General features: G+C 40.8%; 1 protein-coding gene across 2 annotated transcripts in view; it reads left to right on the top strand.

The window, feature by feature from the left end:
* Positions 1–12,304, top strand: part of C5 (complement C5) — an 85,810-nt gene that overhangs the window by 7,088 nt on the left and 66,418 nt on the right. For both annotated transcript variants that reach the window (XM_030293024.1, XM_030293025.1), the window contains exons 4-6: positions 3,821–3,891; positions 7,033–7,124; positions 10,365–10,447. In XM_030293024.1, the coding sequence (XP_030148884.1) occupies positions 3,821–3,891; positions 7,033–7,124; positions 10,365–10,447 (246 nt within the window). The remainder of the gene's footprint in view (positions 1–3,820; positions 3,892–7,032; positions 7,125–10,364; positions 10,448–12,304) is intronic.

Here is a 12,304-nt window from a genome sequence, read left to right as displayed (position 1 = left end):
AACAGATATATGGATATTAATTTTCTGAGGGACTCTACTTAAGAAAGTTTCTAATAGAATATTGCTTCATATTCGTGGTTCCTCTGTTAGTGGGAGAAAGGGCAGGATAGCAGGCAACATTCTATGACTGATAGATGACTGGATTTATTCCCAGTGAACCAAAAGTAAAACTCAAAAAAGTGTAGGGGTGCCTGAGTGGCTCATTTGGTTGGGTGTCTGACTTTGGCTCAGGTCATGATCTCACAGCTCGTGAGTTCAAGCCCCGTGTCAGGCTCTGTGCTGACAGCTCAGAGTCTGGAGCCTGCTTCGGATTTTGTGTCTCCCTCTCTCTCTGCCCCACCCCTGCTTGCGCTCTGTCTCTCAAAAATGAATAAAGGTCGGGGCGCCTGGCTGGCGCAGTCGGTTAAGCGTCCGACTTCAGCCAGGTCACGATCTCGCAGTCCGTGAGTTCGAGCCCCGCGTCAGGCTCTGGGCTGATGGCTCAGAGCCTGGAGCCTGTTTCCGATTCTGTGTCTCCCTCTCTCTCTGCCCCTCCCCCGTTCATGCTCTGTCTCTCTCTGTCCCAAAAATAAATGAACGTTGAAAAAAAAAAAAAATTTAAAAAATGAATAAAGGTCACATGTCTGCAGTCAGTTGACTCCTCCGTATCTTCTTCTCACCATCGTTAACTTTTGAGTACATCAAAGATAGCATTATAAGAGAGTTACATGTGGGAGGGGAGTTTATGGACTTTCAATAATGTTATTGTTGGTGAAGGACAGGGGGAAGGGTAGAGGGACCAGCCAGCTTTGTGGAAACACTTTTCACACAGTGCATACTTGCTAAATGTTGGTTGACTTTGGTGATGACAGTAGTAGGAAGGAACAGGCCTAACCATGACCACTGCAGCAGGAGTTCCTGTTCAGACAAGCTCAGAAAGGAAAGGCCTAGAAAGGGTGGGATATTGCTGTCAGCTTGGACAGATTGTCATTGGCAGAGTAATAGCATCTCTTGACTCCAGGAAGAGGACTTAGTATGTACATAGAGCCCATAAAGCTTGGGCCCTTTAAAACGTAATCATACCTTGGGGTGCCTGGGTGGCTCAGTCGGTTAAGCGACCGACTTCAGCTCAGGTCATGATCTTGAAGTCCATGAGTTCGAGCCCCACATCTGGCTCTGTGCTAGAAGCTCGGAGCCTGGAGCCTGCTTCGAATTCTGTGTCTCCCTCTCTCTCTGCCCCTCACCCGCTCACACTCTGTCTCTCTCTCTCTCTCTCAAAAACAAACTTTAAAACATAATCATACCTAGAAACAGACATATCTTTGCCCTTGTCCTCCTCTTATATCAAAGGACTAATTTAAGAGATTAGACACTCTGGAGCCAGATTGTCTGGGTTCAAACCCCAGCTTGGGCTGTTGTGAGCTCTATGACCCTGCACGTGTTACTCAACCTCTCTGAGCCCCACTTTCCTCATCTGTAGAATAGAGATAATACTAGAACTTACCTCACAGAATCGTTGTAAGAGATAAGTGAATTCATATGGATAAAGCACTTAAGACAATGCCTAGCTCAGAGTAAGCACTAGGGAAGTGTTTTCCATTACTATTTGATCTGTGGAATAGCACAAAGCCTCATTTACACAGAAGAAAAAAAATTACTTAAGTCATTCTCTTAGTAGAACTGATTAAATCTTGTTATTTCTAGCTCTCATGTCTTGATCCACACATTTAATCTGAAGATCCTTGAGGGATTTAGTGTAACCATCTTTTTTTTTCTTTTTTTTTTTTTTCTTTTTTTCTCTAGTGTAACCATCTTTAAGGCTAAAGGCTTAAGTCTTCGAGGCTTTGTAGGTTAAAGACTTCAGAATATTAACAAAAATCCTTCAATTCCATACAACCTGTGTCCTGCCTTCCCCTCCAGCTTTATCACCCACCATGCTCCCCCTCATCTGTGGAAACCAGTCAAACTGACCTCCTTCTAGCTGCTTTCTCACACTACGTTCCTGCCTGTATATATTAAAGCCTGTATATCTCTGCCTGGTACATGCATGCCCCTCGCCCCCGCCTGCCTTATTAACACCCACTCGATTCCCACACGTCATCCATAGAGCACAGCCTTCTCTGACCTCTATGACTGCTTCAGATCCCCCTCTTCTATGCTCTCAGAAAGCCAGGCAGTGTCTTTGTAGTGCTTCTCACCCTGGATTGCACATACACTTGTGATATCACGGGTTCGCTCTCTCCCCCACTCCGTGTCTGATTTTCTTACCGCCCTATCTCCAAGTCTAGCATCGTGTCGACACATAGAAGGCATTCAATACGCTTTTTTCAAAACCTAAGAAGCCATTATCTTTGGTACTAAAGAATTATATTGATCTTGCCTCCAATACACTGTTGCCGTGAATACAAGATTAATTTTCTAATCTAGACTCCAACTGGGTAAAAAGTAGATATGTAGCAGTTGTAGAAATAACAATACTAAAATAAAAGTAATAAGCACTCGTTGAGTAGTTTTGATGCTCCAGGCTGTGTAACAGCTTTGTCTCATTTGGCCCTCACAATGCTACAGAATGGATACGAGCAGTTCTGTTTTACAGATGAGGGAACTAAGATTTAGAGGGATTAAGTCTCTCACTCCGGGGCGTGCTAGGAAGCGACCTTCCCAGGAATGAAACCAAAGTTTTGACCCCCAGAGTCTCCAGGGCCTGAGCTCTTAACTTTGTGTGACATACTGCATCTGGCAGCATCCCAGTGACACTCAGTCTGAACTGGGTATGTCCCTAATGCAGAAGGGAGGACACGAGGCGGAAGGGGGATGAGGGCAAGGGGGACAGCAGAGTGTGCATGGCGGGGGGGGGGGGGGGGGGGGGGTGGCGGGGGGGGGGGGGGGGGGGGGGGGGGGGGGCGGGGGGGGGAGATTTACTGAACATTTTGCTTTGACCTTATTGAAACCAATTTTAGAGAGCTTAATGTGGCTTCTTTATGTAGAGCTTTGCATAATACTAACCCTTTAAAAGGATTATGGCTCCACTTCAATTTTATTTTGTGGCTAAAGTTTTGGCCATGAAATGATTTGAGCATCAGTAAATGAACATCAGGGAAATTACAATATGTCGTATGGGAAGGAACTAGATCAGCAGGTCTCAAGCAGTTAAGAGTTCAATTCTAAGCAGATGCATTTGCTTAAAAGGCAGGGAAGGATCTATTAGCTGGTGGAAACAAATGAGAACTAATTGTTCCTGAGCCCTTGCCATTACACATTCAACAATGACAGAACAATGGTAGGATCTGGCTCAATGAATCTAATAATACCACACAATTCAAAGCTGCCATTAGCAACAATAAGGGATACTTTGGGGGCCTTGCTGGTTTTTATAAGTGCAAAAGTGTATATTGTTGAAATCAAACTACCTAATTTTCCACTGAAATCTTCAACTCTTATACGAGACATTATATTCCCGTATAACCATATGGTAGAGATCACTATGAAATTCTTTTTTTATTTACCATGAAATTCTTGATAAACAGTGGCCTAATGTGTGCTCCCCAAAAAGTTGTATGGATATATATTTTAACAAAATGACCTGTACTTTACTTTCACTAGGAAAAGTAGCTCTTTAAAGACATCCAAGAGAATTCTCTTTAAAAGAAAATAATCTTCAGTAATGTATATGTCTGTAAACTAACTTTTTCTTTCTTCTAAATATGGATTTTTTCTGTGTAGATTTTTGTGATTGAGTTTTTTTTCATTATACTCATCTCTTTTAAGGATGATTATTGTAAAAAAATCAAAATACTCTTGTGTTTAATGGAAGTTTTGATAATATCAATTATTCTTACAGTAAAGGTTAGAGTTTATTCACTGAATGATGACCTGAAACCAGCCAAAAGAGAAACTGTCTTAACTTACATCGTAAGTATGTTATTTATTTAAATAATAATTTAGCTCATCTTCAGGATTAGGTATGTGGTTCCAAAACTCTGTCCTAACCCCACACTAACTCATTCAATGTTTGGTAAATGGTTATTGAACATCTTCTGTAAGTAGAACATTGTAAGTCTATACCTCGACAATAGATACATGTAAAAAAAAACTCATGAAAATTAACTTTCAGCAGTTATGACTTTGAGCTAAACGCTTTAAATATATCCTTCATGATTCCTTTCTTAAAAAGCATCAATCAACCACTAAGAGTTGGTTGACTATTAATTGAATATTACATCTGAGATTTTTTATTTGTACCATTCAAGATAAAGAATTATAATCTGGGCCACTTACACTTAAGAAACTTAGAGTTTAGGGGCGCGTGGGTGGCTCAGTCAGTTCAGCATTCAACTCTGGATTTCAGCTCAGGTCATGATCTCTTGTGGTTCGTGAGATCGAGCCCTGCGTCAGGCTCTGCGCTGGCAGTGGAGAGACTGCTTGGGATCCTCCCTCTCACTCTCTCTTTGCCTCTCCACAACTTGCTCTCTCTCTCTCAAAATAGGTAAACATTAAAAAAAAAAAACACCTTAGAGTTTAGTAACATACTAACACATGCAAAAAATCGTGTTAAAACATGAGATAAGTAAGGATCAGTAGTTATCAACCCTTTATCAGCCATAACATGCATAATAGAAGACATGCCTCCTGTGGTCTTACCAGTTTGTGTCACAGCCCTATAAAACCTTTGTGAGGAAGTAACACTCACCCGTTAACAGCAGGTATATTAGTCATGGTCTTTCACAGTAGGCTGCAGCCCCTTTTCTCCTACTAAAAAACCCTGTAAGATGAAAACCTTACCAGAACACAAGAAGGAGTGAACTACAGGGATAACTTGGAATGCTGTATAGCTTACAAAAATCATAAACCTTTAACAAACTTTAACCTCTGACTATGTTATAATGATTTACTTGTGAAACATCAGAGTGTGCCAAGACTGTGGCTGATAACTATTGATATAGACTGTAAACTCCAGCAGTCCAGAAAAGAGTTTAGGATGGCCAAGGGATGGGTCAAGGAAGAAGTGAGATTTGGACTAGGCCTGTAACAATTGAGCCAAATTGAGAGTGGTGGAGAAGACATGGGCAGGTTGCTAGAAAGGAACAACCGAGAACAGAATCAGAGGTGAAAGGAATTGGACAGGAAGAAAGCAATCTGATTCCAGAGCAGAGGCATCCCTGGGAAGAGAGGGGTCAATAAGATCTGAAAGTTAGAACAGGGCACCAGAGGCTTGAATAACCAGACCTGGAAGTTGAGAGTTGATGTAGCAGGTTGTAGGGAGGAACCCCTGCGGATTTACTGAAGAGACCAGGGAAAAGAATGGAGGGCAAATGTGTAGTCATGAGCACCACTATAGTAGAAGTGAAGGGATGTGCAGTAAGAGAATCCCAGGCTGGGCTGCTGCAGAAACCTAGGTGCAGGGAGAGGTGTGGTAGCAGCAGTAGAAGAAATGCAGAGAGAGGCCCCTCAGACTGCCTGAATGAGGGTGAGGAGAGGAAGCCAGTGAGAGTGGCATTGACAGCCACTAGGAAGCCCATGTGAATTTACCAGTTTATAATGGGTCTGTGTGGGCTGGCTTGTCCTAAAACTATGAGCCTTTTCCTCTGGAACCAAGACTTGAGGAATAGCTATACATACTGAGTAGATACTACAGGACAAAACCACACTGGAGTATAAACCAAACTAATGATACAGTAGGGCCAATGGCACATGAGATCAGAGGGAAGGCTAAATGGTGGTGAGAGGGAGGGCTGAAGTGATCCTTTTCTGGAATAGAACAGGTTTCAATTAAAAGAATAGACACAGATTTGTAAAAGTAGTGGAGAACTTCCTAGGTAGGGAACAGGATGAGTTTTCCAATGGCAGCAGGAGGGAGTAAGAAATGAGATCGCAAATAAACTGGCCAAGTGGTATTGGGAGTCTGGGAGGGGACAGAGTGAGGAGAGGCAGTGTCAGCTCAAATGCCCTTTTTCTGTCAGAAAACACAAGGGGATGTGGACAGATGCTTTTTATTTTATTTCTCTCAGTCGAGCTTCAGTGCTGAAAAATCCTGGCACAAGGGAGACTGGATGCCAGTCATCCCATGTATGAGCTGCCCCAAGAAGAGAGGATTGAGGAATCTGATCCCAGAGCCACAGAAAATCTGTATACAGGAAGTGTCCCGAAAATAGTGCTCAAGAGAGATCATCATGGAAGCACTGGGTGGGACGAACTCCAGGGATAAAGAACAACGCAGAAGATATTTAGCTGCCATCCTGATTCTTGTTCAGATTAGGCCTTTGTACCTCGAGGGAAAAACACCTTAAAATCCTGGCTGTGAATTTCACAGTCATGGCACATGGTGGTAAATTTCTGGATTAAGGTCAAAATGGACCTCTACATGTAGTCCAAAGAAAATAAAAAAAACCTCCTTTCAATAATTTTCAAACCCACACATAGAAGGAAATTTATGGGGGAAGCTTTACGAAAACTTTCAAGTTTGATTAACCATTTTGGGTGTTTAATCAAGTTCAAAATGTCCATAGGGCACAATTCTAAAATGTCTTGCTAATAAAAGCATTTTATAGCATGTTTGCTTTGGAAAACTTCACATGAACAGATATGGAATTTGGGTTGTGGTACCAATAAAACCTGTAAGTTCACATTTGGTTAGTTATAACATCAGTTATCGTTACACTTTTTGTAGTTATACAACAGAAAGTTGAGTCTCTTCCAGATAATTGAGACTAGGATATGCCGAACACCAATATAAACCTCTCTCTCTCTCTCTCTCTCTCTCTCTCTCTGTCCTCCCTCCCTCTTCTTTCCCTCCTTTCCTCTCTCTCTTTGACTCTCTCTCCCTCTCTCTCCCTCCCTCTCCCTGTGGCAGGACATGGAGGAGAGGTTAAAAAGAGGGAGCTTAAATGAACCATATTTGCCTTTCACAACATTTAAGTGATCTTCCTCCTTCATATTTAATTTGAAGACATAGATATTCGTTAGTAAATATTTCCATAAGTCAGAGATAATATAAATCAATTGACTTGTTTAATGTGGCTTACGTGATTTGAGTTTGTTTGTTTTTATTCAAAGGATCCTGAAGGATCAGAAGTGGACATTATGGAAGAAAATGATTATACCGGAATCATCTCTTTTCCTGACTTCAAGATTCCATCCAATCCTAAGTACTTTAAAGTATTTGTTAATATAAGTTTTCTCGAAAAAGCACATCTGGAACTTTTGGTTGTGAGGCAGATAACCAGTCAAATGGAGCCACCTAGTGCTAACAAATGGCGTAAGCGTGAAAGAAAGGAGGCTGTGCAAAACAGTGCCCTTGTCATGAGCACCGGGTGATGCATGGAAGTGTTGAATCACTATATTATACACTGAAACTACTATAACGCTGCGTGTTAACTAACTGGAATTAAAATAAAATAAATAATGAAAAAGTAGAAAGACCCTAAAAAATGTTCTTAAACAAAAAGGGCACAACGTAAGTTTGAAACAAAATGTAAGTCTAATTAGAAGTGAGGCTCAGTTTCTGGCAAACAAAAACCTCCCACTTCTCATCAATCCTCTTTATATATAGAAATAAAAATTTGGGAGAGACAAAAATAGTCCCCAGGATTTTTTTTTTTTTTTTCATTAAAACCATCAACCCTCTACCCTTCAAGGAACCTAAGAGACTATCAGTCTAAAAGGCTGGTATGGTCCCTTGCCTTGCTCTGAGAGTTATAAAAATATTAGTCCTCCGTAGTCTTTGTCTGTGTAGACTACCAGAAGACAGATTTCAAGAGGGAGAGTGTTCTCAGAGCCATTTCTTTTCTTTTTTCTTTTCTTTCTTTCTTTATTTAGGCCTCATGTGAAAAGGATTTAAGGTGGCACCTAGGTGGCTCAGGTGGTTAAGTATCTGACTCTTGATTTCAGCTCAGGTCATGATCTCATGTTCATGGGTTCAAACCCCATGTGCAGAGCCTACTTGGAATTCTCTGTTTCTCCTTCTCTCTCTCTGCTTCTCCTCCCATGCTCCCTCTCTCTCTTTCTCTCTCTCAAAATAAATAAGTAAACATTTTAAAAATGGATGTAAGAACAGTTTAAACTGCTCAATGTAATAAAATGAATTCAATGTAATAAATATTTAGTGAGCATCTTCCTGATATGTGCAAAGCACGTAAAGAATGAATACACAAAATGGAAATGAATAATCCACAGTCCGTGTCTTCATGGAAATTATAATAGAGTAAGACAAATAAGTGTACTTATATCCACCCTATGACCCAGCAATAGCACTGCTAGGAATTTACCCAAGGAATACAGGAGTGCTGATGCATAGGGGCACTTGTACCCCAATGTTTATAGCAGCCCTTTCAACAGTAGCCGAATTATGGAAAGAGCCTAAACGTCCATCAACTGATGAATGGATAAATAAGTTGTGGTTTATATATACAATGGAATACTACTTGGCAATGAGAAAGAATGAAATATGGCCCTTTGTAGCAACGTGGATGGAACTGGAGAGTGTTATGCTAAGTGAAATAAGTCATACAGAGAAAGACAGATACCCTATGTTTTCACTCTTATGTGGATCCTGAGAAACTTGACAGAAGACCATGGGGGAGGGGAAGGGGGGAAAAAAAAGTTAGAGAGGGAGGGAGTCAAACCATAAGAGACTCTTAAAAACTGAGAATAAACTGAGGGTTGATGGGGGGGAGGGAGGGGGGGTGAGTGATGGGCATTGAGGAGGGCACCTGTTGGGAGGATCACTGGGTGTTGTATGGAAACCAATTTGACAATAAATTTCATATTAAAAAAAATAAAATCAATTTGAAAGTTAAAAAAAATAAATGGCTAAATATAACTTTAAAGCAAAATCTCCTTATAGTCATTTTTCTGACCTCTGGAAGGGAGTTTGCAGTTAATTTGCTGTTTGCAATTAATTCACTGAAGATGTTCTAGAAATGTGAGTGAAGTTGGGGATTTAATTTTTATAATGCATACTTCCTTGAAAATATTACATGCTCTATCACACGGAACTGATCTTATTATTTTATAACTATTATCATCTCTCCAACTTCATCTTGTGCCATTTGCTCCCTAACAGATTTTATTTATATCAGACATGGTAGCCCCTCACGATCACTACTTTTCTACCCCAGTACCTTTGCACATGGTGTTCCCTCTGCTTAGAATGTGCTTCACCTTGCTCTTCACAAGGCTGGCTTCCTCTCATTCTTTGGGACACAAAGTAAATGCTCCCTTTTCAAAGAGGCTATTCCTGGATGCACCATCTAATGTAGTCCCTCTCTCTTTCCCTTTTTTTTTTACTCTCTTATTTATTTACTTCATGGTACTTACCTCAATGTTACATTTATTTATTTGCCTCTTTATTGTCTGTTTTTGCCCACTGTTGCATTGTTAGCACTTCAACATAACAGGCACTTGGCAAATATTCATTGAATCGATGATGATGATGATGATGATGATGATAGTCACAATATTAAGTATATTGATTGCATAACCAACATGCAAGATAAATAGCATTTTTCTCATTTCACAAATGAGGTTAAGCAACTTGCCCAAATCCAATTTGCCAGTAAATGGAAAAGTGGGAATTACAAATCTCTTGGACTGTAGCTCTATGAAGACAAATTCTTCCATTTTGTTCATTTTTATCTCCAGTTGCTTCTCCAGTGCTCAGTAAATATTTTTAAATAGAGGTTGTTAATTAAACCCAGGTCATTTTCCTCTTTAAATGAACCATGCTTTGTCTCTAACCATAACTTCTTTTATGTGAGGTGTGCGCGGTATCATCTGGGTAAGCTCGACTTGTATCTTTCTACAAACATTGTCCTACTATAGTGCGGATTTTAGTATTATGTTAGTATAATTATGGTTTAGATTAATTAAGTTAATCCTCAAGTTTCACAAGCTCTTCAAATCAAAGCCATTGACTAGATTAAGACAAAATTCCTGAAAAAAATAACAATATATGAAGAACTAATTACCAAACAATTTCTATTGTCCTGAAAATGCTCAATTATTTGTTTGTTACTTAAAGTTCTACACGAATAAAATACATTACGTAGGCTAAATGCATCTCTACTTACTTTCTCCTCTTTGTTTTTTTTTAACATTTATTTATTTTTGAGACAGAGAGAGACAGAGCATGAGCAGGGGAGGGTCAGAGAGAGAGGGAGACACAGAATCTGAAACAGGCTCCAGGCTCTGAGCTGTCAGCACAGAGCCCAACGCGGGGCTCAAACTCACAAACCGTGAGATCATGACCTGAGCCAAAGTCGGACACTTAACTGAGCCACCCAGGCGCCCCATTTTCTCCTCTTTAAAACACGAATCGATTGGATTTCCTCTGGGCAAATTAAAACTACTTGATGACTTTCATAATTTTAAATATTTTGCTTCCACAGATACGGTGTGTGGACAATCCGAGCTAAATATAAAGAGGACTTTTCAACGACTGCAACCGCATATTTTGAGATTAAAGAATATGGTAATTTGTGATAATTAAAAGCTTACCTGTAAAAAAATTAGTGTTTGTGCACTAATGCTTTCCGTTAGTGAACTTACGGCAGAATCAGTCCCAGATGAAGAGCAGCCCGGCTGGCATGGTTGTAAACAGTGGCTGGGGGGGGGGGGGGGGGGGGGGGGGGTGTGCTCATTGTTGGAAGGCCTAGGCTCTGGCTCTAGCATGCCTTTGTTACCCTCCAATAAGCTCACAAACCTCTCTGGACTTGTGTTCCTCATCAGAGAGCCAGAAGAGACCTAGTCCCCCAGGGAGCTTGACTAATGACAGTCAAAAATTATGATTTTAGGAGAAACTTAAGTAGGCTGAGATGAAGTGAGCAGAACCCAGTAAGACGAATGATTTACTCAAGTCATTAAAACCAACTGGTGCGAGAACGAGAGCAATTGGGTTTGCATCCCCCAAGTTCAGTGCTATTTTCCTTCTGGCTCACTAATCCCTAATATATTTATCTGAAAACTTAAGATATTCTTATTTCGGAATCAATCGTATTAATGGACTAATAATTAACATATAAATAGCTTATCTTTCCATTCTTATAGTTGTTTACTAGAGTATTTATGTGCTTTGATATCAAATTTAACTTTGTTTTGCTTGAAGTCATTTTTTATTCCTCCAGGAGACTCATAATAATATGGAGAATAAATCCACAGATGTTAACGATTGGCAAACAAAACAGTGACAAAAAATAACTTGTTATGCTGAAACAATTTCAAAGGTTCTAGCCTCTCAATAACCTATAAGCCTACCTGATCCCACTCCCTCCGAGTATGTTTGCTGCTTCTCGTGTATATCTAGAATTCATCCACCTCTTACCATCTGAGGCCATCCTCATCCATTCCTCACCAGGCTCCTCCCCCCCCCCCCCCCCCGCCCCCGGACTACTGCAAAAGTCTCCTAATTGCTGTCCCTTCTTCCAAGCTATTCTCACTTGGTATTGGCCAAAATAATCTTGAAATGCAAATCTCATCATGTTATTTCTCTATTGAAAAGTCCCCAATAGCTCCTCGTTCCTTTGCTAATCAAAATCAAAATCCTTATTTTGAGCTGGCCCCTGCCTACTTCCTCTGCAGCCTCATTTTATACCATTCATCCTCTTATTTCCCTCCAGCAGTGGTGACTTTGGACACAATGTTCCACCTGCCCAGAACACTCTTCCCCTCCCCCACTACCTAGCCAACTCCTACTCATGTTTCAAGTCTTAGCTGAAAAGCCATTTATTCAGCAAATCTGTTCCTAACTTCTCTTTCCTGGGAAGGATTCCTTGTAATGTATATTGGTTTTCATAACTGGTATAGGTGTTTTTCTGTGTAATTATTTGCTTACCACTGTCTTTACTGCTTTAGACTAATGAGCTCATTAAGGACAAGGTTTGTATCTTTCTGTTCACTGGGATATCCTTGTCAATAGGAGCATGCCTGCCACATAGCAAATAGGTATTAGATGAAAGGATGAAATGTTTTCCTCCATGTCATATCAGAGAGAACACACCTGCCTTCATCTTTGGTAAAATAGGGAATGCACCCTAGAGCAACAAAGTGCATTCCTCTTTATTTCCATGTTGTCAGCACAGAGCCCAACGTCAGGCTCAATCCCATGAACCATGAGATCATGATCTGAGCCGAAACCGAGAGTTGAACACTTAACTGACTGAGCCACCCAGGCACCCCAGTTACCCAATTTTCTATTAACAGTTTCGCTGGTTAATAGAACTAGAATCTATGGGACCCCTGGGTGGCTCAGTTGGCTAAGCATTGAACTCTTGATTTTAGCTCAGGTCATTATCTCATGGTCATGGGATCAGGCCCCACATTGGGCTCTGCA

The sequence above is a fragment of the Lynx canadensis genome, chromosome D4, assembly GCF_007474595.2.
Source record: "Lynx canadensis isolate LIC74 chromosome D4, mLynCan4.pri.v2, whole genome shotgun sequence".
In the NCBI taxonomy this organism is placed as follows: domain Eukaryota; kingdom Metazoa; phylum Chordata; class Mammalia; order Carnivora; family Felidae; genus Lynx; species Lynx canadensis.
Note: the sequence above shows the minus strand (reverse complement) of the source record. Positions and strands in the feature narration are given on the sequence as shown.